The sequence below is a fragment of the Synchiropus splendidus genome, chromosome 3 (genome assembly GCF_027744825.2).
Source record: "Synchiropus splendidus isolate RoL2022-P1 chromosome 3, RoL_Sspl_1.0, whole genome shotgun sequence".
NCBI classification, from domain to species: domain Eukaryota; kingdom Metazoa; phylum Chordata; class Actinopteri; order Syngnathiformes; family Callionymidae; genus Synchiropus; species Synchiropus splendidus.
The window spans coordinates 9422811-9446718 of record NC_071336.1 but is presented as its reverse complement, the minus strand read 5'-3'; the positions used below and the strand labels follow the sequence as shown (position 1 = coordinate 9446718).

The window sequence follows — 23908 nt, the reverse complement described above, 5'->3', positions numbered from 1 at the left end:
AGGGGAATAAAAACGCAAGTTATTGTATCATTACAGAATATTAGAACCATTACAAACTATCGCTTTATTACACCCGGTACTACAGCACCGCCTGTTGGTTAAATGCGAGAAGACAACATTCCATAAAACATTTGCGATTCACATGAATAACCGTTATTGAAGCATATGAGCGGTTGAAGGGCATTGGAATTTAGTACGCATCACTTTCATTGCATCTTCAACAGTCTGTTGTCGGGGGACATCGGAGGGCCACAGCCACAGCCTGTGGAGGAGTGGAGGTATGTAGTGCAGCCTGACTTGATGTCTAAATGTACATGGATGAATGCACACCTTCGGAGGTTGGGTTCAACTTCTTAGGACCGTCTAGCCAAATATCTAACACTAACCAGGACTCTCGTAATAATAACTCAGTATTTTTAAGTCTTCATCCCCAAATTAAGACATGGAATTTTGGGGTCTGGCCAAATGGTCCCCACAATTTGTGCCCACAAGTAAGAAGTGACAGTTCATACACGATACGTGCCAGTTATTCGAGTGGTGTTCAGCCTGTGTTTTGAGTGGAACGCCTTTACATCCATGTGGATGATTTTTTTCGTGACTATACTCTCATTGGAAATGACTGAAACTGACCTTGTTCATGGCGTCGCACAGGACATCCCTGGGCACAGTCTTCCACGCAAGAGATGATTAAACACACATCAAATGAGTTGGTTTAATTTTCTGTTTTAGCCTTTACATTAATTCCAACTACATGCAAAACATCCCTTCTTTCTCCAACACGTTAGCTGATGAAAATGAAACAACTGAGGGAAAAAAAAGACAAAAGACCTGCACTGCTCCGTCCAAACCTGCCAGCAGGGTCAGCACTTAAGGCAGAAAAGTAGCAATTTCAAGTAAACATCAACAATGGTGCCACAGCAAGTTAGAGATGAATCATACATTCCTTCCCCCAAAATTTACACAGCCCCCTGTGATTTAAATGTTGCTAAGCTGCATGTAGATCCCCACACAATCATATACTTGAACACATTAACAAAATGGACAAAACAAAAAGGACAGAATCTTTGTTCAGATAATTATTCCATTCGAGTTGAGTGAAAGCAGCCATTCCACCACACGAGGGGAGAGCTTAAATGAAAGACACATTGTCCTGATGGGCCATAACATCTGTAGCTCTAAACACTTTCAAAGATGTGCTGACAGAGCACAGGCCACTGCAAACCATGAGCCCTCCTGACAGCATCAAAGGCTACGTTTATATTTTGGGTCACACTACCATTGAGTCCTGTGTTCTGTATTCAGTTTGGTCTCAGTCTTGCCACCCTTCTTTGGTCTCTGGTTTTGTGATCTTGATGAAAACACAACAGCCAGCATATTTGAAAAAAAAAAAAAGTCATTTAAAGTTAGCAGTTTATCATTTCATTTGCTCGCAACCCCACGTTGAATTAACTCATACCCCTGAAATTTACAAAGTAATTGCCACAAAGAGCTGTTGTTTTGTTCCACGTTCACTCACATGCAAAAGATTTTGTGATGTAATTCCTATGCAGTGCAGCTCAAGTGTATAGATAGAGCAGCCAATTCATAAAACAAATCCCATGCAGACAGTCCAGACTGGACTTGTGTGATTATTGAGCCAAGTCAGTACAGTACCCCCCCCCCCCTAAAAAAAATAATACTTGAAACAATCGGCGGGTGAAAATATTGATTAAACAAAAAGAAAGTTTACTTACAAAAACATGGCGTGAAGCAAGCCGAAAAAAAAAAAAAAAAATCTTACATTAACAATTATAAGCTTCCTCTGTCAGCCCTTTGTTCTGTAACAAAATGCATTCTGATCTGTGGAAAAAAAAACCATTAAAACTTAATGTCCATCATGAAAACAAATGCACATGAGCACATACATGACAGTTGACTATCAGATTCCTCTTTCTAGTTCTAGAAAAATATATATCACACTAGCGTCTTATACTGGCCAATACAAACTGTTATTCGGTTCAACCTATTTACACACTGATTTAGAAATCCTATGTCATCACAAGAAGAAATAGAGTCACTAAAGTAAACAGTCAGAACAGGCAGCGGCCGTCATGGTTATAGCTCCTCTACAGGCTCACAATTGGACCTCCTGGCAGTTATTTACAGTGCAGGAATTGGAGACAATTGAACATTTGATACACTTTTGGAACAAAAGTTCACTACTTTGACAAAACAGCACTTAAGGAATGAAAACACCAAAAGTATCTGAACAGCAATATGACATATTACTGAAGTACATTCAGTATTTCATACTGAAGAATTCTATATGGTTCCCTTCTCATTCAGAAAAGATTAAAAATAAGAGACAAAATGAAGAGAATAAATATGAGGAGAATGTGCGAGCAGCAATCGTACAAGCATTGCTGTTCCTCGCCAGCTTCGTACAGGAGACGAGATTGGTGATTGTGGATTATGATCAATCCCGGGCGAGCTTGTTCAAACCAAGGCACGGAGGGGGAAGGACAGCGCTGCTCCAATGGACAATCCCAAAGCCAGAAAAAAGGTCATCAGAGCACCAGCAGTCTCTGAGTCCTTTGGTTCCACTAACCTGGGGAGAAGAATCACCAGACAAGTTCAGACTCATGTCCACCAGGGGGCGCCAAGCGCTCCGGCAGTTGAACAATACTGAGAACCTCATTATGAACAAAAGTAATAATACTTGGAAATGTTGAACAATTTAAAGTGTGTCGTTTAATGTTCATTTAAAATCAGAAATGACTGGTATGACGCTCATTATTAGGAGCTTTGTACCTCAACTGGAGCCATTCTTGCTCATCTCTGAAACAATAATGCTGATGATGACGGCTAGGACAACTACTATTCTACTATACTATTGTATTGTCACATTCCTGCTACACAGTAAAGGATTGGCTCAGTATTGGCTGTGGTCTCACTGCCAATGGAGGCACTGTCACCACACAGGGAAGCAGTGCCTCTCTGTGTCATACTGAACGAGTAAAAATCCTGATGAATATTCCTCTTCAGAATCTGAATCAGTTAAACTCACTTGCTCTCTGCCTACAGTGTATCATTGCCTCCCTCGTCTGGTCGACATGTTGGGTGGTATTCAAACTGCCTATACTTAACTTACTTACTTAGAAGAATGTCTACAATGTGGCTCAGATTGAAGCTACAGGTGTCGTCCATCTGGTTGGGCAAACTAGTAACTACATCAGGCTCTACATTTGCAGCTTTGCTTGTTTAAATGCTGCAATGCTTCCTGTCACCACTTTGGTGGCCAAAGGGTTTACATCCTGCTATTGTAGATACCCAGTGACGGTCAGAAGAAACTTACTGAGGAGCGTACGACATGGACAAACACACAAAGTATCCGCTGGAGAAAGAGAAGATTGCCATGATGATACAGAAGGCCACGTCGTGGTGGAAGAAGACAGGAAGGTAGTAACGGTCCTGGACGTTGCACAACATTAGAAGGGGAATGAAGACCACCCTGCAGACCACAAGCAGCGGGAAGATTTTGGATTCTTTCTTGGGCTAAAATGAAGGAAGGAAGCAACACAAAGTCACATGACAATCACAGAACAGGGACAGTGGTTTCCAAGCATATACTAGACCACTCTCCAAAGCAAAAAGGTTTTATATTGCATTGTAGAACTATTTTTTGTCCTCTTTTCATTAGAAAGCCTAGCCGAAACCAATGAAAACATTGTTTTTTCATTGATTTAAATAGTGGCTTGTGTTTTGGTTTGAAATGTCACATCCCAATTTGAAAAGTGAACCCTGAACAAAACTTTCAGCTGTACAAGCTGGAGTGGAGTCTATTGAAGTAACATTCTGCTGAGTGTGCGTTTGATGTGAGGGGACAAGACACCAAGAGAGACTCACCCATCGTATGAAGGTGGTGATGGTGCGGCCCAGCCAGTCGTTTATGTTGAAGATGAGGAAGCAGCAGACAGCAGTGAAGTACAACTCTGGAGACGAACAGAGGCGGACATAAGAGCGCCATCAGGCAAACAGATAAATTAGAGCTCAGATCATTTTGTCTCACTCCAATTTCCTGAATCTGCTGACGTTTTGACATCAGCAGTGACGGCAGGAAACACAGACAAGGTGACGGTGAAGACAAAGGTCACGCAAAAGGCCATCACCCAGATCTAAAGACAAAAACGTAACATAATAGATACCCAGAGCAATGTTGTGAGTTTGAACTCATTTCTGGCGTTAAGTTACCTTCTTGAAGACCTGGACGACCGAGCTTCTGGCTTGGCTCTTCTCAACCTGTTCCAGGGACAGGAAGGCTTGCTTGGTGTGGTCAGAACTCCGCTCCTCATCACACTTGCCTGCGATCACCACTTTTGGTGGCTCACTGGTCACTGAGCCATTGGCATGCCCATTAAGCTTGCCATTCTCCAACATGCCGCCTTCTGGTGACAGAAAAACGGTACAGCTTCAGACAATTCTTGACTCTCAAAATGACAATGAAAACTGGAAATTAATGACTTGAGCTTCCAAAATAGAAACAAGCCAAATATATAGTTAGTAATAGTTTAGTATTAAAAGTGGGGCTGCGGGACTCTGTAAAAAGTCAAACTAACTGGATGTTTTATTATTGGTTTTATAATTTATCATGCTTAAACAGGTATGGAACAAGTTTTAATATACATTTTCTATCCATCAGTACAACCACATTCCACTTATATAACGGCACACTTAAAATGTTCCCATCAAAGGTTTACACACAATTAATATGCGTTATTTGGTATATATTTTTGTCATGTATTAATCAAAAGTAATCTCTTCAAGTCACAGCCATATTTGTCCAATTTAAACAATTATTCCAAATTCAGCTGTGTTTGTCCAATGCAAAGACAACAAAGAAGTAATTAAATAACATTAATAAGCATCTGCTATTTGTCTGTGATTGATTAATCAAAATTAACCTGTTATTTCATACATGCAAAATTAACTAAAATGTTTTGGAAAAAAAAAAAAAAAAAGGACTGTTCATCAGTGGGTTGTTCTGGATTGTAAATCTAGAAACATACCACAGGGCTTTAATTGATACTACACTGACAGTTACATACTTGGTATTTTGTTTCTTTTATTAACTACACACTATCCAAATTTGCCTTTTTGTCTTTTAAAAGGGTCTGTCACAAGCATTTCTAAAACTCTGGAGTACAGAGGCTCTGGTTAATGAGTTGCACCTCATTCTTTATCAGATGAGGATATAACGGCGCCCACTACTGACCTCACGCCCGATATAAAAGTGTGTTTCTCATTAGAGGTAAACCACTACCTTTTGGACAAACCAATCCAGAAAGGCACGAGAGACAGTCAAGTCAGACTCATTTGCAAAAACAGCCTGAAAGTGACGGTATCACAGTAATGGCATGGGAAGGATCTTACAATAGCATGCTGACTTTCACTTCGTCTGGCATGCCTGTTTGAACAGTACAACATATCTAAATGTCACACCCTGGTTCAAGTTCAAGAGAACTTGTTGAGCAGCCAACCCACTCAAAAACAAAGTAGCTTTTTCATACATTACTGCAGTCTTTTAAAGAGTCATAATCATTGTAAATCTGGCTACACTATGATCCAACTGAAGACAAAAGAGACGATTGTGCCCTCACCTGTCAGCAGCTCGTCTGTAGTTCCTGCTTCGTATTTGACATTTTTGTTTAAATAGTACTGGGCAAACTCCTGCACAGGAAAATCAAACACAGAATCAATAGCAGTCAAATTTACAAATTACACGGATGATTTTACTTTTTAATGAACATAGAAGGTTTTACATTGAGCACCTTTTCTTCAAACACCAGCAGGTGAGAGATCAAGAGTTCACTATAACTGATCACATCCTACACACTTCTGAACGCATCTCTTGCTTTAATGGTGAGCAGCGGTTGAAACGCTTGCGAGCAGAGACACACCTTTATGAGGAAAAGCTTCCTATTCGTCTCCAAAACAAGTCACAGCGACGGTGTGTGCATGGTTGCATGCCTATGACGCAACAGCCAGTGATTATGAAGGGTGAGCGAAAACATTTCCACAACACTGCTGTGACTAAGAACAGCAGTTGAATTGCAGTTAACTGACATTACACAAAAGGTTTCAAGTCTTTTCATCATTTATTCAAATGACTTTCCTCAAGTTTAACTACAACCTTCAGCACATCAAACAAATGGAACATAATGATAAAACGAATACTTTCCCCTGGTACCTGAATGAACAAGCACATCAAGTTTTGTCTGGGGATCATTTTGTGAGGTTTGCACAGAATGAGGACTGGAAGCAAAATAGCTGGCTAGTGGTGATGCAACAACACAACTTGGACTAACCAAATAAGACCAAGGAGCACGTCCTCATGCTGAGGGCATGGAAAAACAATCATTACAAGATGCATCATGATGGCAGACGGCAGAACTTACAGTTGCCCTGATAATATCTGTACTTATGATTGAGAGTTTATCCAGCGGTCACTGCTACTAAAAGACAGAAGCATCACTGTCATTTCTGTCTTCGAAGTTTGTCTTAAATTATTTATAGTGAATTTCAAGTGTGATGCCTTTATGACATCACTCAATACAGTTGGCCCTTACAATGGCGTTGGCTGTCATTGGAGGGCGTATTAGTGAGCAGCAGTGCTGGTAAAAGAACATGACATGAAACTAATGAGTCTACAGTAATTGCTTGCTGCGTGACTAGTGTAAACAATTAACATTATCATCATCATCAACTATTTCTAATAAGTATGTTTTTCCCAAGAGAAGGGGAGAAAGGCTTTTTGACCGGCTCTTATCAGGGCCAAATAAAGACTGGTTTCTAGCTTCGATCTTATCTTTATTTGCTATGGAACTCCACTCTGTTATGTAATGATGTGGAAAGTCAATTTAACCAAGCAGAATTGCATCACCCCAAATCTACAGAGCAGCACCGACGACACCGCTACAAAGGTATCATTGGAATTCTCTGCACTGACCTGTCCTTTTATAGGCTTGGCTGAATAACTAAGCAAGAGAGTAATGGATTTTCTGGGTCTCACACAGGAGACTAAAATACTGGGAGTGAAGAGTACATAAAGGGATAAAAAAAATATAATGGTTGACAAGCAGATAAGAAGTCGTTGACGCCATATTCCCCCCACCCCCCATCTAGGTCAATGCTCCCGCTGCCATGAGGCTTTGAGCCATGGCTTGTCAAGTGCTGCATTAACACAGAGTCTGGGACCCTTTGCGTCCCAACTGAGTTCAGTACTATTTTTGCGTTTTAGGAGCCAAAACTTGCCGCCCTGTGCGGCATTAAAGCCTCCGACAGGCTACATTTCCGTGAGAGTTGGTAGCCCTGTAAATATCCGCGATACACTAAAGCTGTGGAAGGTGAAGCAGGATATAGCGAGGGAATGGTGTATATAATTTTTGCGATTGCAATGTGATCAATCAGAGCGCAGGTGACAGTAGCATTACGGAGCTCCACCAATACACATTGTCAGAAGGCATAATAACAAATGAGAAAACCTCCAAACTTCTGTCTTTGGCAGAGGTAGTGATAAGCAAAGCTCTTGCTCCAGGGTGAACCTTTTTCTCCTAGCCAAGTTTTTTCATTCATTTCCATCTTATTCAAGTTAATTAGTCAGGCTTGACAAGATGCTAATAAGTACTTTATAACAAAAGCGTGCCGCTTTTGCACATATGGATAAGAAGTCAAGTTAAGATATATCTAAATCTTCAATTCAATCTTTTGAGCGGATCCTTAGATGAAGCTACTGATGGGCTAATGAGGTTTCATGAAGCAGTGGCATCATTTTCAGAGCACAGTAGGTGGCGCTCTTAGATTTAAAATGTTGTTAAGGTTCAGGTGAAACGGATGCCAGAGAGCACAATGCCATCTACAGTGGCACTCATCTGTATGCAGGCAGGTAATGGAATGACCTCACAAGTCTGATAGGCAAACAAAGTACAAACTAAGTGCAGTAGTCAAGGTCTAGTTCTATGCCAGCAAATACATAGAGAAAATTGAACGGCTGACAGACAACTATTACGGGGTGCCCACTAAACTCCGTTCTGAGCAACAAAATTGTGTTTACTGACCAGCCGGTACAGAAGCAGGTAGCTGAAGAGTGTGAGCAGTGTTCCCACACACGGTGTGATGAAGTACCCCAATGCTGCCACCTCAGGGGGAGCTTTACCTAGGACAAAGATTACAAAGTAAGTGTACACTCAGTTCTGTTACTAAGCAACTGGGAGATTGTGTAGCCTGCAGCACAGTGTGTGGGTCTCACTGGCAATGGAGATCAGCATGGCAATGGCAGCAAATGTGCCAGCGAGCCCCTGGCCGCTCATGAAGATAGCGCTGTATTTCTGTGGAAGCTGGCCTACCAGACCGAACAAACTCCCCTGCAGCACTGCGCCAAACGCTGGTGAGGGAGAAGAGGAGGTGATATGTGCACCGTTAAATCACTATGACAAACCGAGAGGCCAGGACCCACAGTTTATGAACCAGATGGTCGCCATGGTGAGAGAATAGAATCCATCCACTTCCATCCGAACAACAACCAGCACTGCAGTGAGGATGAAGAGTAGCAGGATGAAGATTAGACTTCCAGCAATCCTCATCCCCTCTGACACCCTGAAATAGTAGAACAGTCACGTTGTAACATTCATATGATTCTTATCCTCAGCACATCACAATTGAAAGTCTCATGCTTTAACCTTTAAAATGATGCGGTTTTCTGCGAAGATGAGACATCTTGTTATATCTCTGACTCCTAGTTTTCCGTAGGACAGTATCATCTTTCGAGCTAACAAATTTGAGACTATTGAGGATTTGCGGTCACATCTGAACTGAAGGCATTGAGAGCAACAACTGCTAGATTAGCCGATTTGTTCAAGAGAAACGGGTAAATCAAATCAGATTATTAGTGACAGCTATAGTATAATATAATCTGCCTTCCAGTTATTACTACGATATGAAAAGCAGAGATGATCTGGTCAAAGTTAAGCCATTGGCCATAACACTAGTAAAAGCTGTGTTACAGGAGACATTTTCCAAAAAAAATATGTGCTTGAAACGAACCCCATCCATGTCGGAAGAGTTTAAAACGTTGTTCATTGTTCAAGACAACAGACTATGCACTATGAAGTGAAACTTTGTGGTTGTTCTGTGTCACTGTCAAATAAGGAACATTACTCCCATCAGGACATCTCAGACTCCTAAAAATGATTACACGGCAAAGACAATATTGGTGTTTTGACGAATCCAACCCCAAAGTTTGGTTGGTTGACACACATGCAGACATTTGCAGACTTCCCTTTTCCAAAAGAATGATCTTGTGTCCTAGCGTAGTGTAGTAGTGTTTGTGGGTACGGTGTCGACACCAAGTCTGCTGGCTTGCTATTTGTCAAAGCAGCCAAATGTCAAACAGTGGAAAACAAATATAGAACCTATTACGATAGCAGAGCAAGAAGACGTGACATGAGGGTCAGTGACCAGAGACTGTTAGCGTTAACGCTGATCAGTTTCGGAAACTTTCAGTTAGAATTTCAGAATGTGTAACACACTATTCAGAAGAGCAATATTACGTACATAAAAAGACACTTTCTTTCTGAACCACTTTATGTCCTTAATAAATATGGGGAATATTGAAAGCACTGCAACCTTTAGTTTATAGCAAGAACCTAGAAACACAGACAAACCAGAATGGGAGGAACTCAATCACCAAATCTAAATATAACTGGCAGTTGAAGAGGAAGTTATATTAAGCTAGACTGTCATGAAGTGTGAAGATCTGCCTGACAAAGCTCTCAGTGGTAAATGTGCCAGAGCATGTCCTTTGTCCCAAAAATCAGGACCAATCTCACCAAAACTAGGCATGAATTCACAATCCTTTGTCAGACATGTGTAGCAGACTGACCTCTGGTACAGGAAGGAGTTCAGCAGGGTGAAGACCAGCAGAGGGAGTTGGGACAACAACGTCATCCAACTTTTGAAGTAGTACTTCTCGCCTTCCACATACGTGCCGTTTTCCAATCGTGTTGTGTTCAGGCGATCTTCAAAATACTGCAAACATGTAAAACAAACACATCATCCATGCACTCAACCTTTAAATTCCTTGATCCACCCCAGGTATGAAAAGGGCATTAAGAAGCTCATCCTATCAAAAAAAAACAAAAAAACAAAAAATAAACAACACCTGCTCCTTTTCACTTCCTTTTTACAACTCCAGATAAAATTGCTAATCTAAAAATATGCCATTTCCCTATATAATCCTTTAATCTGTACTTTACACAAGCATGTTGTGTGTCGCGTCCATGTTGTTGTTCAGCAACTGCATATTAATATAAGAATGTGAATGCGTGTAAGCCGGTTCTGGCGTTTGGTGCTTGCCCTAGAGTTTCATGAGACATATCAGCTGTGGTTGGTGACTGGTGGTTTTATTGTGCTGAGTGGTAAACAGGAAATGAATATACTTTCAACTCTGGTGCTGGATCAGCGACTGGTCTCCCTCATTCATTGCTACAGTACGTGAGTCTATTTAGCAATAGAACCATCAGCTACAATCACCGCAGTGTCCATCAAGACCTAGGGCTCTGTGCATGCGGCTGATGTTTAGAATAACAGGGGTAGACATCTGATAGTTGGAAGCTGGAAAAACCCTTCTTTTGTGTGGCAAAAGGAGAGTTACCACTTGCCTGTATGGTTTATCATATGTTTTAATGGATCCTCTTTCTTCTCTTTTTTTTATTAGGGCTACAAAACAGACACATCCTGAAACAAGGAGTCAATATCAGCTTAAACAAGTAGTCAACATCAGCTTTGGGGGTTGTTGTGGTGTACGGACTGGGTCTGGTTGTATTGAGGGCAAAAGTAATGAAAGAAAAACCAGATGTCTCCCTACCAAGGCATTGTTGGCAGTGACACCATCATTGGACCTGGTAACATGATGCTGCTATGAGTTAGAACACCATCAAAGCACCATCAGAGGGGATTAGGTTGTTTTCTCAATCCCCAAGGCAGCAAGACAACTATGTGAACAAGTGCAGCTTTTGAGATTTACCTGTCATATGACAAGACTTATGTACTTATGTATGGTCCATATCAGACCTTTTATGCTCCTTACACCAGATATCACAACATAGTTTCTTAAAGAGATGTGGTTAAGCCATGTCAGCGAATATACCGAATTCTCCCAATCTTGTCTAATATAAAAACGACATCTGCATATTTTTATAGAAAAAAAGGGCAAACCATCATGTTGAAAAAAGTTATGTACCGATGAGGCGGTGATGAAGAAGTTCCATGGAAGCAGTGTTCCAAGGCCCAGGATGAAGAAAATGATTCCCACCAAGTAGCCGCTGCAGAGAGGAGACAAGCATTAACAGTTCAAAAACTCTGGTCTCACCATCAACAACACACAACAAAACAGGAAAATTATTATAGGTTTATTGATTATGAAAAAAACAAAAAAAAAACATGCTTTGTTTCTTTCACATTGAAGCATCATGCATTGCAAAGTTATCAGGACATACCAGTATGAAAGTCATACACTGCAACTCGTTGAGTGAGGGTTCTCACTGTCCTCACAATGACACCATGGTTTAAGTACGATTAAGTATGTGTTTAGGTCTCCCAAATCAGTCGAACACTGACAGCATTTTAACATGTGGCATCACAGCTCAGTGAGCACATTAATAGGCTCCTCTCATCAGTTCTATGCCAGTTACTTCAAATGAAATAGTGTCACGTGACCCCATAACCCTCCCAACCTCAGTGTTACATTAACAGACTCTTGATATTGTACAACCAAAATGATATATACTTGGTTGATGGTGCACAGCTCGAAAGCAGTTTGCGTTTCCTCAATGATTTCAACAGCTGAGTGCTTACGGACAAAATAAGGAAATGGGAAAAAAAAACAAACAAAAAGAAATCTACAAGTGTGTTAAACCTCAGAAATAAGAAGCAACATCTACACAACTTGAACTCTTACCGGTCAACTGGTGCATCTCGTGCTGCTACCTTTTTGTCCATCTCTGAAGCTAGAAGAAAAGACAGAGCAAAGGTAGTTACCACAGCATTGTGAAGTATCAGACAAGACAGCCATGGATTCATTTACCCCAAAAGACTTCCACAGCCAGCTAGTTTGAACCAATCAAGCAATCTTGCTGCAATTCTCATGTAAAATCGACCGCTCAAGTCAGTCCATTTCAAATTGTCGTACGGTCAAATTGGCCAATAACAACCTATGCCAAATGCTTTCTTGATATCGAGGGAAAAAAAGGCTTCATCAGCATGACCCCACTTGACATCACAAAAAGGAGTTATTTTTAAACAACAGCTTTGTAGTTTCTCACTAACCATGCTGGACTTTTTCCCATCCCTGAGCTGAGCGCAAATAACCCTGACTCTGTGTACCACACTGTTTACTTGTTCTACAGCGCTGGGAAAGGTGCGTAAGGGAAGCGGTCATTCCAGGTCTCATGATGTAGCCGTAGGCGACATGTTCTGCTTGCAACCTTCAGCGAAAAATCATTGTGGTCATTAATCTTCTAAATATAGATGCGCTTTCCTGCAGTTGATTAACAGTCCACATGCAAGAGCCCTTAACCTTCTTGCAATACATTAAGGGCTTGTAAAGAGAACTGGCTGGTAGAGTACTAATTTACTCCTGAGCTAGCACCATCTGGAGATCCCATTTTCAGCAGACAATAAGCTGGTCCATTGGAGCACACAAGCTGGCTAATGGAACAGCTGTCTTGACAGGGATCACTCAGTCACTCTTCCCCGTCACAAATAACTTCCACTACTGTGAGGAGAAGACACTCCAACGGTCTCACGTTCCGTCTCAAGAGTGTTGACACTAGGATGATGGGAAGAGTACTGCTTCGCCAGGTGGAACAAACACTGCAAGAGTCTCAAATTACACCTCAGGAGTTACCGGCTGAGGTCAGTTCAGTTCCATAATATATGATTTGTTTGGAAGCAAGTCTGCAATAAGACCTTTTCCACAGGGAACGGACAGTTGTAAATCCCGTATTTAATTCTTAATCATTCAGAAGCACTTTTATTAATACCAAATACCTCTCAAGACACATTCATAAGACCAATCATCACGTGACGCAGTCAAAAAATATAAGCGTTTCATGTTGTCCTTTTACACAGTCATCAAAATTGTCAAAGAAAAGTAATTCTGTACTTTGTTCTTGTTGACTTAGTGCGTAAGGGGAAGAGCTGCTGATCAGATTTTTTTCCTCTAAAAGGAATTGGCAAGTACCATAATTAAACTACAAGCAGCTGCTGAAGAGTAGACAAGTGACCCACTTGAAACTCTAGTGCTATGCTGCTCTGTCCCCGTTACTCGTCATCCTTTATCCACGATGTTTCCCACATTAGGACTTTAAAGGTCACGTTATCAGTCACTAATGGACCTAAATCGATTTTGACCTGGCGGTGGAAACCTAAAAATAGCACTTAAATTGGGGTGTAAATAATGTTGGCCTTTTCAGTCAACATCTGCATTAAACAATAGTACCACATTGTACAGCCATCAACCTGAAACCAGTTACATGCAACGTGTAACTGGTTAATCTATTAAAAACTATATAAAACATTTTGCTTATTTGTACATTTCATACATAAATTTGACATCATGGATACAAAATCAAAATTTGCAATGTTCCACCTGAGAACCCCTTTCCCGAGCTGGAGCCCAGGATTCCGTGTGAAATTGCAGAACACTGACCGAGGTTCCATTTTCACGTTTACATGAAATACATGGAATTATTGCGTTAGTCCATTCAATTCAATTTTCAATTTTCTGAGCCTAAAATGCATGTAAACAGCTGAGTCCGACCACTGGAGAGAAATTAGAATTTCTCTTAATACAGTCTCAGGTAGTTTTTATTCTGAATTTCCACATAAGAAAAGCCGTGATTTGATGGTTTAAGGACACAACATTTCCTCCATGTTAGCAACCGTTAGCATACTAGATACTGTCTAAATACTCGACATCTATCACTCTTGTGATACAAAGAAAACAGTTTCCGGTATAATTACTCTTATTCAGAAACTAGAGTGTTTATCCAACAAAATCTGCCAAAGGAAGCATGTTATCGATGGTGACGGCTCCGTGATTGTGACGGTGTTGAACCATCCCGCTCATTCTGGACCTCTGAAGTTAAACAAATTAACTGATCAGCAGCGATCGTGTAACAATGTAACAGTCTAAAACGACTCCTTGCCACCTGTCAGCTTCGATTGTTCTTCCTCTACGGTCATAGGAAACGCAGTCAGTTAGACACAAACCAATATATTTCAACAAATTAAATCTGCTAGTTCAATATAGCTAACCTCAATGTTCCTGAAATAGATTTTGAGCATTATGTGGTAGTTGCTCCATAAAGCTAAATAAAGACATCCACAATTTCTTCCAAAGATCAAATGAATACATTTACTTTTTAATATAAATGTAGTCGGGAGAAAGGACGGCAGAATCAGAGAAATCTTTGAAATCAGAAACGTTTAACTCCATTGGCAACAAGCTGTGCATCTTTGCCAAATGACAGGCGGTAAGGTAACTGTCATAAATTGAGCCCCTCACTTGTCCTGCAATGGCCCAGTTTAAGGCCACACACCAGGCTTAAAGGTTTTTTAAATGTCATGGCCAGGGTTATCACTGTGACCTTAATGCGTTTACAGACTTTCACAAATCTAGTTTGACTTATTTTGGTAGCTGAAAGACGGCGATTGGCATGTGAACCGGTTCATTCCTTTATACGGGTGAGTTGGCGAGATACAAATTAGAAACAGGATAGGTGGGGAAGGGAAGTCAGGGGCCTCTATACATGCTGTGTGGTTCTTCTGGAAATAATGTAAGCAGCATGTAAGGTAGGGTACGCCCCTCTAGACAAATATCTGCATACACCCAAATCAACAAACCAGTCAAACCACTGACCATTTTTGCCTCGGGCCGACCTAGTCAGATTCAAGTGTTTGAAGTAGAAACACTATAGAGCACAAAGGCTTATTTTTACTAAGAAATGGGTAGAGCTTGAACATGTGGAGCAGCAGGAAAGAGTCAGGGGTCAACATGAACATGTCAACCCTCTGCTCCCTGTAGGCCTGTTTATAGACACTGAGGTGTTTATGACTGCAAGCAATTCTTAAGACTACCACTGGACCATATATCAGTCTTATCTACTTTGGCAAACACCTTCTGAGGCTGGTTGATCGTCAGCACATTGATAATCAGTGCTGAGAAAGGCCTTAACAAACCAGTAGCATTCATGCAATAGTCATTAAAACACCATTAATAAAGGGCAGTAAATTACAGGAGACAATCGCAAATTAAAACCACTTCAGATCATTTCTTTTGACTGCGAAAGAAGAAATGTTGACTGTAGTATGTGTAATGTTTCGAAAACAATGTTATATAATCCTGAGAAGTGCAAGTCATACAAATGTCAAAAGTAATAATGTATAATGGGAGACTAAAAAAAAACATTCATTCAGATATCAATTTAGAGTTCAGTCAAACCAATTTCTTTTCATCTTTCTATACTAGTCAAGAAAATCAGGATGTCAATTCAAGTACTCTAAACCAACATCCTGATTGTGTTTGTAGCTTTCACATTACAGATTCAAGCTGGGCTACGGCTCTAAAGTCTGTCTGGAGAGGTGGGTTTTGGCCCTCTACCCTCACAACTGGGGGTGTGATTTCTGCCACGGGTGACTTCATAAAAATCTGTTTCAGTGATGATGGCTTGTTATTTTATTTCCTGCCGTCTAAGTGGATGATGATGAACATGCACCCATCCTCTCATTTGAACTGGGAAATGTGTCCAACAATACTCTGTTAGAGGCATCGTAAATTGGTTTTGTCAGAGAACCAGAGAAGGGCGTTTAGCTTGTCAATGAATTTGGGATCGGGACGGCAGTTTTGCCTGGCCGATTTTATTAAGCTCTTCATGGATCACAAAACATGCCGTCTCAAGCTGAGCAGAAAAAAAAAAAAAAAACAACAACACAGGCCAGAGCACAGCGAAGGAAGAGTTGAGAAGCCACATGATATGTGGTGAACCGGACTTGGGCTTGGACAGTGTGAAAGCCCCCTTAGCTCACGCCTTTCATTTTCAACTTGATACCAACTTCAGTATTACCGACTGTATCGGATCTGTCTGATCGAATATGAATGAAATGTATTAATGAGGTCATTGAATCTAGGTTAGGTTGTGTGTCAGTGAAAAACAATGGAGAAAGTCAAAACTGTAGGCCTGTTATGACATTTAAGCTTTGCTTGTGTTGTGTGTTTGTTTTGAATTTAGGCCCTGGCAAAGATAATCTCATTCCCTTGTTAGCGGAGCTCTGGAACTGACTCTCCGCAGACAGAACACAGAGCTCAAGTGTTACTTTGTTCAAAGTAAAAAATTGGAGACCCCTAGCTCTTACGAATCAGTGCATTTAAGAGCATACAAAAACACATTTTCAGTCACGTTTTAAACCAAAAGCATTTTACAGCTGCACTCAGTTTTGTTTTTTTTTGTCGCTTTTCAAATTATATTAAATTCAATTGTTACTAAGGTTATCTAATCTAAAATGTGGGTTAGATTGGATCAATCAATAAATGATGGTTGTTAGATTTACAAAAATGTTTTTAATAGCGACTGAATAAAATGCATGTTCACCAGGAACAACCTATTTACTGTATCTATGACTGAGCCAACAACCATGACTGAGCCAACAACTGTTTATGCTGATTTGCATGAGCAACAAAGCACAGCTTTTATGACCAGTTCCCAAAATGAAGATCCTTTATAAGCCATAAGAATGCTCCGTTTCCAAGTTACGAGCAGATCACGGACAGGTCTACATGAATACTGTCAACATCAATGCTGTTTTTTTTTTACTTTGGTTTAACGCATCTGAATTTTGTATGGACAGGCAGTAAATCATTTGATTAAATCAAGCAAATGTTGGTTCTTGGTGGAAGTGAAACCAGCATCAACAGAGAAGGTCTTTGTGAGGTCTGACTGATTTAATTATCACTTGAGCATAGGAGACAAGTGTGTGTGGAAGCGCACGGGGCAGAAGCCAACTACCGCTTACGAGACAGCTGAAGGGGAAAAAAAGTTATAACAGCACTCCGGTGGTTCCTGTTTCAACGGACAATAAATGGAAAAAGAGGCGCACAGTTGAAACGCCTGCTGAGTAAGAGACTTAAGAGCATATTCTATTCAGTAATGAACAGTGAAGATATATTCTAGAACAGTTTCACAGCCCAAAATCCCTTCATTTATACGAATTTGAACGACTTGTTTTGAGAACAAGACAAGAGGGGAAGAAGTGATAAAAGAAAATATACGTGTCACCAAGGAGACGTTGAGAAGTACCGCATGAATAACAATGGAAAGGCCGCTTCTTGGTTTAAAGAAGCGTATATCATAGATAGCCGGTGTTTAAAATGTGCCGACAGTTGAGCTGCTCCGGAAGACAGACTTCAATGATGTTTACACAATTCTATGTGGATTTAATTAGCATGGCAGACACGGTAGCTGTCTAGATAAAAACACGTCTAGTCCATCCTTCTGGCAAATAAAACGGGGTGCCAATATGTCTAAGAAAATGGAGGTCAATAACATTATCCAGCTGAAACAGCATGAGGTCCATCATGCGGCTGTCATGACTAGCTAGTTCAGCTCAGACTCACCTTGGCGGAAAACACCGTGGCAGAATTTACATCCAGCACCCAGCCGACATCAAAAGACTGGATAGAATCCAGACGACTGGCAGTGTTTCTGGTGGAGTATTAAACGATAATCCCCGAGTGTTGACCGTACACGTGGCGGCGCGAATGTTAGGAACGGACGGGGTTCTGGTGCTCAGTGTTCCCGTCACTCATCCGATGTAGTAGCTGTTTTCTTTCTGTGAAGCTCACGCCAAGCAAACGTGCTTTTACTTCCGCCTCCACATCCGGTTAGTGTTCGGGGGGGGACACTCCCCAACTGACGCTGAAGTTTGGCGGGCATTTTAGGGAGCCCGCTCAATTCGGATGCGCCTTGCCAACCTAAAAAAAAAAAAAAAAGAAAAAAACACCATCACCACCGCCAACAGACGAACGCAAACGAGAGAATGCAAACGCATAGACGAAATCTTGCGAATAATAGTTAAAAATAAGTAATAATAATTCGTCAAAACCAAAACCTTAAAAAATGTATTCAGTAATGACTGTTTTCGTTGTAGATATATTTACTTTAATAGGATCATTTTGATATAGTCATTTTATGATCTGCAGTGCTTACAGGCAAAATAGCAACATGAAATATTCAATTATTGTGGGCCACAATAATAGAACCATACTACTAATACTAATAATAATAATGACATTATTCTGTCTATGGACGCAAACGCTTAGTGTAATAATATGGACGACTTCATACAAATACAGAACCATGTAAGATTGGCTTGGCTTCAGACCACATTTCGAAGGTGGCACTATGTTTGAGACAAAATATCACTCGTAGTCAAAAGCAATAGCAGTCAAAAGCATTAAAAACAAGACGGTCTTGTTATGGGAGTGGTTTATTCCAGGTGCAGGTTGAGTGCTTCCTGACAATGACAAAGGATTGTTATAATAGCGAAGTAAAATGAAACCAACCATAAGGGACAACAGGGAAAACTGAGTTCAGGAAATCAGTGAACAAAATTCACTAAACCTCCCCCATCTGACGAAAGGAGATGACACAATGATTATCAAAGACGTTGACCAAATATGTACAAAAAAAAAAGAAAAGAAACAGGCAGTTACACATGAGTTAATGTTTGACCAATAAAAAAAAGAAATCAAGCAAAACTTGCAGTGTTTAATTTAGACTTGAGGTGGTTTCATATCAGGGGATTAAAACTGAAAACTGGTGTTAAAATGGCAAAACAGCTGTATCAAAAATATTCATAGATGGTGCTGAAACCATAAAAGATATATAGATTTTAAATTAACTATTTAAAAGTATCATACGTCCCATTAAACAAACAAGCCAAGCAGGCAAAAAGAAAACACAATAATCAACCAAAAAACGAGACTTTGCAACATTGACCTTGTCCACATGTAAATGAATATTTTTGATACCAGAACCACAGTAAAGTATGAAGAGTATATACTCTTTACTTCAAACAATACACAAAAGGAAAATTGACCATTGTGTGAAATGAACCAAATGCTACATCGCTAAATTCAGAACATTTGTTTTACAGTAAATTGAGCCATAGTTTCTTCATAGTTATCAATAAATTAGTAAATAAAAAGAGATTTGAAAATGAGAATGACGCTAACATTTTTTTTTGTTAGCATCCTTAGCACAGCTGCTGAACTTTGATTTAAAAGTGACATTGATAAAATATCCATATAAACGTGGACAGAGTCTTTCATTAATATACTCACTCAAAAAAAAAAAAGAAGAAGAAACAAAACCAAAATTGAATGACTGTACTTGTGTAAAACATGTCAAACGGTATATGTACAAAGTGAGGACTGATATTTACACATTTACAAGGAACCAGATCCATGGTGGACGGAGCCTAATATAGGCTGAAATAGACCTAACAGCGCCTGTCCTCCATGACGACCATCTGTGACTTGTAAGGAGAGCCGCTCGCGGTGCTAAAGGAAGAGGATGTTTTCTTGTGACAGACGACGGCAGAACCTTCGGTTCGGGCATCACTGACCATCAGCTTATGTTTTGCTAACAATCCAATGTGGTTCTGCACGGAGCTATATTTGAGCAACATTGCCATCTTGTGACTGCATGTGCAGTTACACAAGAAGTCCTTCAATCGAAACGGATGCGACGCCATTTAAGAGGAAGTGTTAGATTGGGAGGTTCATTTAAAAAAAAAAAAAATCCCAAAAAGAGAACTCAACTGGAGCTGGACTCATGCTGCTCTTCGCTGGTCTTGGGCCGCCACTCAGCTCGAGTGGCGTCAGTCTCTTGGCCACAGCAAAGTTCAACCCTGACTGTGATCGGTACTGGAAACCAGTGCAGTGACTCATGTTGTCTACAAGTGACACAAAAACACACAGATAAGTGTCGGTGTGATGCCGTCGAGACTTCCATCTTCTCCGGCTGGCTGCGGGAGGCCGTGGAGCCACGGTGAAGGGTCCAAGGGCGAGCAGGAGGAGGAGACGAGATACGAGGAGGAAGGCAGAGTGAAGTCCCTGTGCTCTTCAGCCAGTGAGCTCCGGCTACACTGGCTAGTCAGCGTGGCAGGGGCAGCCATCAGCTGCTCAGGTAACTGTGGAGCTCTCTGGAGTTCAGCACCACACCTGAATGGTTACCTGGTGACGGAGGACAGAGACAGGTATGCATGTTAAGAGGCTTTTTATCAGCATCACTGACAACAACACAAACTACCATTTCAAGATAGGTCTACTGGGCGGGCATCTCCTACTACAGTACGTCCAGATATTTCAGATTATGCCACACCACAACTATCCGATGTAACAGCATTCATAAAAAGGTTCTTTGGTTGGCAAATCTGACAACACTAAAAGCTGAGCAAAGTCAGGTTTGCGTGGCACAAGACTCTGTGACTCACTTGGCTGCCAAACATAACTGGCATGGAAAATAAAATCAAGGCCCATGTTGACAAACTGGTTTCCAACTCTGACAGCTCCACTGCATTACAGGAACTGAGCTGGAATAGTACAGCATTTCTCCACCGGATTCAATTGTCTGAATGGGCTGATAACCATACCGACAGTTCAAACTGTCAGGGCCAGGAGTGGCTCACTCCCAGCTAATACAACACCAGCCCAAATACAGTATGGTGTTGGACGGCTTATTATATTGTTTTGTGTTGTGTTTTGTCCTCTACACATGAAAACAGGACATGAAGAAAATATGCTAAATTCTAGATTTTGTACGATGAATCATAAGATTTTATAGCGTCTTTCCATGTTATACGATACACGTCAGCAAGCCATAACACAGCTACCTTGGATCATGTTGTGCAGCTTATGTAATAGGTAATAAATCGTATTTGTTACGACATGCTGGCCCAGAAAGTATAATGCAATACTTGTACCGTTGGATGCCATGGTAAAAGAAACACCATGCTAACTTATACGGATTGAATGATGTCATACCATTACAGATAACTACCGACAATGTCACTCAATATTGACGTGGTTGCAGTCATACATGTGACATCGAGCCACACGTGACCATACTCACGCTGAGTCATGTTTTAACATGTCATTGAACACTATGTCATAACATGCCGTTCGTTCACACGTTGCATGCCATGCCATATCCGATCACACCATGCATGTCCACACATGTCATGTCACCAGGACATGATGTGCGAAGCCTCCTTCCACCACCATTAAACTATATCGAAGGTACTAACAATGGCCAAGAAGTGTAAACCTCCAGTACCTGCGTGTGTGAGCTGCTGGTGTTAGTGGCGAGGTGTTTTAGTAGCAGTGGTTAGTAGAAGTCCTTATAAGGGATCGGAAGGCGGGGCTTCCTCCCGCGTTACCTAGAGTCTGTGAGTCCAGGTCGTCGTCAATGAACTCCTCCCCCTGGATGATATGCTGCGTGTCCTCGCTGTGATTGACAGGGCTGGTCATCTCCTGCTCTTTCTCGTTGTGCATCTGGGCGTAGATATTGCGGCTCCCTGGGAGCTTCCTGAAAAACAGCGGGGGATAGGACTCCTCAGTCCTAAGCCAAGGACTGTGGGATTTGTAGTTTGTGTAAGAGAGGGCTGTAGTTTTGCTCTGCAATTTATAGTTTAGTGACTTTTGTGCGCTTTTTCAGTGTTCAGGATGCAAGGATGTGCCACGAGCCTGTGCAGTGAAAACAGACATGCACTCACAAATGTAGTTACATATGAATCCAGGCAGTTTAAGGGGGGAATTACCTTTGAAATTTATGCAAAGATAAGATAATGCTGTTGAAGTTTAAACGTAAATCCCCTAAAATATGTCTTTATTTTTGTTCTAAACATTTACAACATTTGGTTTTTATTGAGCATTAAGCATATATGAAAAACAACGGCGTAACTACAAAGATAACAGGTCTATGAACTTTAAGGCTCACCTTTTGAACTTGTAGAGAATGAAGGAGCCAGTTGCAATGACGCTGATGAGGAAGAGTACGGCGACAGCCCAAACACCAGGACCTCCCACTGCTCCACTGTACCCTGCAGCACAGATGGGATTTTGAATGACCTCACCTTTGACAGGGGTCAAACATCAATTTGAACGTCAGAAACAAAGGAAAATCAGGAGCACGAGGGAGACACAAACTTGTGGTGAGATATCAAGAAATGTCAGGAGAGTCACCCAGACGGTTGGAAATAATTACTGGATATGAAAAAGAAGTTGTGTAAACGTTGAGGAATGGCTGGCAGACCATATTATCAACAAAATGTGTAAAAATTAGAGACAACATTTTTGTTTAATTTTAAGTAAATTAAAAATTATGTGAACAATTCAACATATAATAGAAATAATAATTTAGAAAAAAAATCTAAACTAAAAAAAAGACAATTTCATCAAAAATACATGTCATAATGGGGAAAAAAATCCTTATTATTCCATCATAAGTATTAAATATAAAACAATGTAAAGGAATCTGTAGGTTATGATAACCGGTCTCAGAAAATCAAGGCAGGCACTGCAGCACAACATCAGATCCAAATAGATGCATGAGTTAGGAAATCAAGGAGAGCACACAGAAGCAGAGGTTAGGAGGATCCAGAGAGAGAAACACAGGTGTTGGATCATTACACGCACCGGTGTCTGCTGCTGGAACACTTGAGTCATTAGCAACTAGACCCAGCCCTTGAAAATACACAATATTCATCACAAATTGCAAAAAAATACCCCAAGAAATAAACAAAAAAAGTGGAGAGATGAAAATCTCACCAGCGTTTGGGTCGGCGAGCATCACCAGCACTTGTTGACCCCCTCTTACCACGAAGCTAACGTTGTGGTCATTGAATGCTTGTATGATGGCAGGAATACGCTGAGGAAGAGAAAACATTAAGCTTTCACTTATGTAGAAAAGATTCTTATATGAATATTTGTGGTGCAAAGCTGCAGACCTTGTCCACAAACACGCTCCGCTTGGTCGGCTGGTCTTCAAGGGGGAGGATGAACAGGTCAGCAGATGTTGGAAGACCTGCCCTCACCACGGTAACCACAGAGTCCTCCGGGATGCCAGTGATCTGAAGTCATGACAATGAAGTGTTAAAGACAACATCAATCAATGAATTGATTTTTCCGTAAATATATTTCATTAGCACAAATACTTTCAAGATATTAAAGTGCTGGGTAAGGTATTTACTAGGTATTAAATAAGAAGTAAATCTGTCACTGAGTAAGTTTCAGATGCAAACATGATGAGTAACAGTCCTCCAGTCCTGGCTCACACTCACAGATTTATCAGTACTGTTGGTAAGAAGCGAGAAGCTGGAGCAGGAAATGTGTTTCATGAAGCTTTGCCAGTCCTTGACAAGTCATTGTGAGCTCTGACCATGAGCCTCGGCATATGTTTTAAGGACTGTGGGAGGCAGCTGGAGTGCCAGAGGAAACCCACGCAAGCTCAGATCGAACAAACTGTACCCAGAATGGTACGTAGGTTTTGTCGAAACATTGCCTCCAGCTGGTTCTGAACCCAGAACCTTTTTGCGGTGAGATTGCAGCCCTGTTTTTCTTGCACAAAATACATTTTGAAGATTCACCTTTGTCAGGATTTTGGTGATCACCTGAGCCACATCCTCTCTCCATTCGGGAATATTTGGGTTGAGGCGGTCTAGATTCCTGCTGAAGCTTAAGGGGATGGTCTGGAAGTGGTCTGAAAGGAAAATAAAAATTAGAAATCACAAATTAAGTAGTCCAATTGAAGTG

At 41.0% G+C, this 23908-nt stretch overlaps 2 protein-coding genes across 9 annotated transcripts in view; both read right to left on the bottom strand.

Moving 5' to 3' along the window:
* Positions 1–1297: 1297 nt before the first annotated feature.
* On the bottom strand, positions 1298–17952 carry LOC128756353 (equilibrative nucleoside transporter 2). Its single transcript, XM_053860793.1, has 13 exons — positions 17708–17952; positions 11993–12041; positions 11276–11357; positions 9917–10062; positions 8492–8631; positions 8285–8419; positions 8094–8191; positions 5637–5706; positions 4231–4424; positions 4049–4154; positions 3886–3971; positions 3335–3534; positions 1298–2587 (listed from the first exon to the last, which is right to left on the bottom strand). Exons 2-13 carry the CDS (start codon positions 12031–12033, stop codon positions 2476–2478), a joined length of 1410 nt encoding a protein of 469 aa, XP_053716768.1. The 5' UTR covers positions 12034–12041; positions 17708–17952; the 3' UTR covers positions 1298–2475.
* Positions 17953–18514: 562 nt separating this feature from the next.
* The window catches only part of sorcs2 (sortilin-related VPS10 domain containing receptor 2), a 239363-nt gene continuing 233969 nt past the window's right edge, over positions 18515–23908 (bottom strand). Inside the window, exons 22-28 of one of the 8 annotated variants that reach the window (XM_053858996.1) lie at positions 23743–23855; positions 23104–23226; positions 22925–23024; positions 22793–22840; positions 22095–22197; positions 21535–21728; positions 18515–20329 (exon numbers count right to left, since the gene is read on the bottom strand). In XM_053858996.1, coding sequence (XP_053714971.1) covers positions 20271–20329; positions 21535–21728; positions 22095–22197; positions 22793–22840; positions 22925–23024; positions 23104–23226; positions 23743–23855 — 740 coding nt within the window. In that variant the 3' untranslated portion in view covers positions 18515–20270. Of the gene's footprint in view, positions 20330–21431; positions 21729–22094; positions 22198–22792; positions 22841–22924; positions 23025–23103; positions 23227–23742; positions 23856–23908 lie in introns of all 8 variants that reach the window. The other 7 variants (XM_053858999.1, XM_053858997.1, XM_053859002.1 and 4 more) reach the window with 7 other exon arrangements.

Bases quoted from the DNA above. Each gene is read 5' to 3' on its own strand.
- LOC128756353 (XM_053860793.1), bottom strand. From the start codon at position 12,033: ATGGACAAAAAGGTAGCAGCACGAGATGCACCAGTTGACCG. The intron at 10,063-11,275 runs GTACATAACTTT...ACATGTTTGCAG, and splicing joins TCTTCATCACCGCCTCATCG to TATTTTGAAGATCGCCTGAA. The intron at 8,420-8,491 runs GTGGGTCCTGGC...CTCCCTCACCAG, and splicing joins GACCATCTGGTTCATAAACT to CGTTTGGCGCAGTGCTGCAG.